This window comes from Orycteropus afer, unplaced genomic scaffold (assembly GCF_000298275.1).
Source record: "Orycteropus afer afer isolate SDZICR_OR568_19922 unplaced genomic scaffold, OryAfe1.0 scaffold00113, whole genome shotgun sequence".
Lineage (NCBI taxonomy): Eukaryota > Metazoa > Chordata > Mammalia > Tubulidentata > Orycteropodidae > Orycteropus > Orycteropus afer.
The window spans coordinates 2,649,584-2,654,771 of NW_006921700.1; the positions used below are offsets into that span (position 1 = coordinate 2,649,584).

A 5,188-nucleotide genomic window follows, 5' to 3' on the forward strand; every position below is an offset into this window, starting at 1 on the left:
ATGGATTACATCTCAATATAAAGAAAACAAAAATCCTCACAACTGGACCTATAAGCAGCATCATGATAAATGGAGAAAAGATTGAAGTTGTCAAAGACTTAACATTGCTTTGTTCTACAATCGACCCAATGGAAGCAACAGTCAGGACATCAGACGACAAATAGCACTGGGCAAGTTGGCTGCAAAGGACCTCTTTCAAGTGCTGAGAAGCAAAGATGTCTCCTTGAGGACTAAGGTGTGCCTGACACAAGCCATGATATTTTCAATCACTTCATGCATGTGAGAGCTGGACAATGAATAAGGAAGACCAAAGAAGTTGAGTTGTGGTGCTGGTGGAGAATGCTGAAAGTACCATGGACTGCTGAAAGAACTAACAGATCTGTCCTGGAGGAAGTGCAGCTGAAATGCTCCTTGGAAGCAAGAATGGCCAGACTTAATCTCACCTACTTTCGTCATGTTGTCAGAAGGGACCATTCCCTGGAGAAGGATGTCATGCTTGGTAAGGTGAAGGGTCAACGAAAGAGGAGAAGGTCTTCAATGAGATGGATTGACAGGGTGGCTGTGACAATGGGCTCCAGTATAGCAAGGATCATGGAGCTGGCACAGGATTGGACGGTGTTTCATTCTGCTGTGCATAGGGTCGCTATGAGTCAGAAATGACTCAAGGGCACCTAACAACAAGAGATAAAGGAAATGGACTTCTACCAGAGCCATGTTCTCTCCTCATTGTCATTTTATTGGTTAGCCAGATGGATGACTAGAAGAACTGTTGGTGACATGTTTTGTGGGAACAGCTCTATTTATCCATCATTCTAAGAGACAGTGATACCTGTTCACCTTGACAAGAGGCAGAAGACCACCTCCGTGGCCTGCCATTCTTTGGGAATGAATAGTTATTAACATTACTTTGTTATTAATGAGTTTTCACATTTTTCTCCTTTAACAGCAAACTCCAGGCCACAGGAGGAACCCATCAAACCAAAGTAGCTTAGAATCTGATTCCAATTACCCATCCATTTCCACGTCTGAGATCGGAGACACAGAGGATGCTGTCCAACAGGTGGACGTAAGTAATGCAGGCTCTGGGCCACAGGAGCAGCGGAGTGTTTATCACCTGTATGGAGCTGCCCAACAGAGGTTTTGTATTGTCCGTAGGGACTGGAGTGCCCAGGGCCTAATTCTTGATAGCAGGATCCCTCAGACTACAGTGGGTTTTAGACAGTAGTCTAAAATTAACACTTACTGTGCAAATCAGTACATGATCATCCACCTCCACCACTACCCAGAAAGGAAGGAAGGTAGACACGTGATTCCTCCTGCAAAACTCAGAACTGATGCAGAGAGTGAAATGGGTGCTTATGAAGGAGCAGTGAAGTTGTTAAAACAGATGTAACTTATCATCCCCATTTCATGTCCTAGCACATGTAGTAATATCAATAAATGCACAAGAAACTTTTCCTTCTTTGGAAACTGGATAAAATTCAGAGAACAACAAATATTTGGAGTGGACATATGCTGGGTGACTGTATTTTTGTTAGCATCAGCCTCTTAGAGTCACTAAATAATGTACCACACAGTGGATCTTATGGTCTCTGTGCAGTTTTGTGAAAGATACAGAGACACACAGTGTTTCTTCTGGCATTTGAGAAGAGAATCGCAAACACACACAACCTCGTAAAACATTTGGAGACAGGAATAGAGGAGAGACAGCTGTAAAAAATGAATGTGGGTTTTTTTTCAGAAATGGGTAAGTTGTGATGGTAGTAAACATGGTGAATGGGATTCATGTCACTGAATTATACACTTAAAAATGGTTAAGATGGCAAACTTTGTTATATATATTTTACCATCAAAAAAAAAAAATAAATAAAAGGTTTTTAATAAAAGAGGGAGGGTTAGAAAACAGAAAAAGCAAATGTGTGTTGCACCTGTGCTTCATGCCAGTACCACTGGTTGGAGCTGAAGGGACAGATGTGACCAAGCCAGAGAAGATCCCTGTCCTCACAGAGCTTGTCTGATGGGAGTCAGACACTCAACATTAAAGGCCCAATTCTGTAATGTAGTGCAGCCATGCTAAGTGCTGTTGAGACAAATCAAGGACAACAAGAGAGAGTGACAGAGTCATGAACGGAAAGGGGTAGAAAGAAGGTACCCAGGATACAAGGTGTCTTTTCTGCTGTACAGCCCCATGCATGCTCTGTGCCCTGGGTAAGCCTTTAATAAGTACTGGCTTAAGGCCCTCAGTTTTGCTATTATAGTGTCCTAAGTCTGGGTCCCTAAAGGTTTCCACCCGCCTGACCTCCAGACTCACCATCATGATGTTTGTGTATGTGATTGTCTGCATGCAGACATAAGGCTTCCATCCATGGACTTATGCTCACCAAGGAAGCTGAGTGCACTCTTGGTATCAGCCAGAGCAGCTAGCACAGTGCAGTCAGGTGATAGTTGACAGCACTTTCACAGTGATTAGTAACCACATTGATTCTTCATCAGGAAGCATCATGTGTGACTTTTATAATTTCTCAGGTGTGAGGCCATTTTCTCCAAGTGAGCTCTTTTAACTTCCAACTAAAATGGCTGTGTCTTTATCCATTTGCTCTTAGAATATATGACCGGTCATTTTAAGTGGCTCATGCAGGAGGAAAATAAATGGCTGAGATTCAGATGTTATCCAGACAGAAAGTGAGCCGGGAACACCAACATTAATGTGAGAAATGACGGGTGCTTGGCATCAACTTTGTGCTGAAGCCGTGGGTTGCTGTTTGGGATCAGGGAGAGGACAGACACACAGAGGGAGCAGGGAGGTGCCACATGGTCCCTAAGGCATTTACACTGCTGAAACCCCCTTCTCTTTGCTCTCCATCTTCCTCTGAAGGAAATCGGCCTAGAGAAGGCGGCCATGGACATGACAGTCTTCCTGAAGCTGCAGAAGAGAGTGCGAGAGCTCGAGCAGGAAAGGAAGAAGCTGCAGGTGCAGCTGGAGAAGAGAGAGCAGCAGGACAGCAAGAAAGTCCAGGTGCGAGGAGGGGCTGCCCGCCCTCGGAGCATCCCCCCGGCGCCGGGTCAGAGCAGACCCCGCTCCTCCCGCAGGGCTGGCCTGGCACGGTGTGACCACAGGGGACCGTGCTGGCGCTGGGTTTAGAGACTAGCTTCCACCTGGTGTTGGAGTCCTCCTCAGGCTTCTCTGCAAGTGCCCCAACCATACAAGTTGGACAAGAGTCAGATTCCCAAGCGCGCCCAGGGCAGTGGACTTCCACTGTGAGGCTAAGGGGAGCTGGTAGCATCTTCACCCACTTGTTCAGGGGAAGGGTGAATTCCTGCAGCGCTGTTGCCTGAAAAGTGAGGAACTTGTGCCGAGAGAACCAGGCTGTGCGCTGAAGGGATATGTACAGGCAGAAGTCAAACCACAACAGAGAAAATCGACTGCCCTTTCAAATCTGGACCCTCATATGGGTTGGAGTTTAGCATCAGGGCATTGGGAACAGACTAAGTTTCTAGTCAGTCACCCCCTTCCTTCCCATGACTCCATCCCTATCTCAATCCAGGTCATCACCAGCATCTTGGGCCTTGAAAGAATATTGTTTGAAACCTGAGTGTCCCCAGAAGTACCCACTCAGGGACTATTGGGCACTTACACCACACTCAGCACCATGCTAGTTCCAAGCATAGAGTGGTGGTGGTGGTGGTGGTGGTGGTAGGTGCCATCAAGTTGATTGCAACTCATAGTGGCCCTGTATACAACAGAACGAAACACTGTCCTGGCACTGTCCCTACATCATCCTCACAATCCTTCCTATGCTTGAAATGTTAATTAAATGAAAAGAGATAATAATTTTAAAGAAACTGCCAGCCATCGAGGAAATTATAATCTAGTTTGGGAGGAACACCAAGTGAAAAGCGCACGAGTGAAAAGTAAAAAAAAAAAAAAAAAAAACTACCCACTGCCATCAAGTCAATTCCGACTCATAGCAACCTGTAGGGTTTTCAAGGCTGTAAATCTTTTCAGAAGTAGATTGCCTCATCTTCCTCCTGCAGATCAGCTGGTGAGTTCCAACTACCAGCCTTCTAGGTTAGCAGCCAAATGCCTTAACTGCTGTGCCACCAGAGCTCCTTAAATAAATGCAAAGTTGGTTACAAACAGATTGGTGCTGTAGGAATAGAGAAAGCCCATTGCATATCACAGTGATGAAGAGAAAAAAGCCACTTTTTATTTATTTGGACGTAACAATGAAAAAAACCAAACCCATTGCCATCGAGTTGATTCTGACTCACAGTGACCGTATAGGACAGAGTAGAACTGCCCCATAGAATTTCCAAGGCTGTATTGTTACAGAAACAGACTGCCTCATCTTTCTACCATGGAGTGGCTGGCAGGGGTTCAAACTGCTGACCTTTCATTTAGCAGCTGAGAGGTCAGTCACTGTACCACCAGGGATCCTTTTTGGAGGTGCAGGGCCCTGAAAATAAATCCATTTGCAGTCCATCTATGTGAGGGTCGAGGATTGCAACCCTCCAACAGGTTACAGATCAGTGCTGACATGGATCGTATCATTAATCTCATTGTGGGTTTACCAAAGGCCTTTGGTCTCTTCTTAGACCCAAATTACCTTTTATGGGGTTTGACACCCTCCCCACAGCCCCGTCTCTGCTCTCACCTCTGCAGTGTTCCTTCTTACAGCACCTGTCTTCCCTTCCCCATCAGATGTGACACATACTGTGACTGTATTGCTAGGAAATTCTTGGGCTTTTTCCTGAGCCAGTAAGTGGGGAGGTAAATCTTGCTGATGGATTTAAATCTCTCAGGTGAATTAGGTTCAGGATGGAGAAGGAAAGGATTAGGCTTATAAACGACTCATTCAATTAGAAGAGAACCTGCCCGTGCAGGCGAGCAGGCACAAATCAAATAAATGAAAGGCTGCCTGGGCCACATTGGGCAAAACCTGACGAAAAGACCTTAACCCAGCAGAACCTGAATCTTCACTCTCCACGTTCCCCACCATAGAAAGTCCAAGTAATTTTAGAAACTTGGCTTCAGGACTTCTCAATGCCTTGATACCAGGTAACAAAAGGCAGCTCTTTCCCTAAAAATATAAGGCCTGATCAAGAATTAGAACAGTGTGGGAGGTACAGACAACAAAGATGAACCTTTTGCACACACAGTACTGTGTTAATCAGTGAAGGCAAACAC

At 45.4% G+C, this 5,188-nt stretch overlaps 1 protein-coding gene across 1 annotated transcript in view; it reads left to right on the forward strand.

The window, feature by feature from the left end:
- MYO5B (myosin VB) overlaps positions 1–5,188 on the forward strand; it is a 351,393-nt gene that overhangs the window by 248,230 nt on the left and 97,975 nt on the right. Inside the window, exons 26-27 of the mRNA XM_007943854.2 lie at positions 947–1,066; positions 2,876–3,016. Coding sequence (XP_007942045.2) covers positions 947–1,066; positions 2,876–3,016 — 261 coding nt within the window. The remainder of the gene's footprint in view (positions 1–946; positions 1,067–2,875; positions 3,017–5,188) is intronic.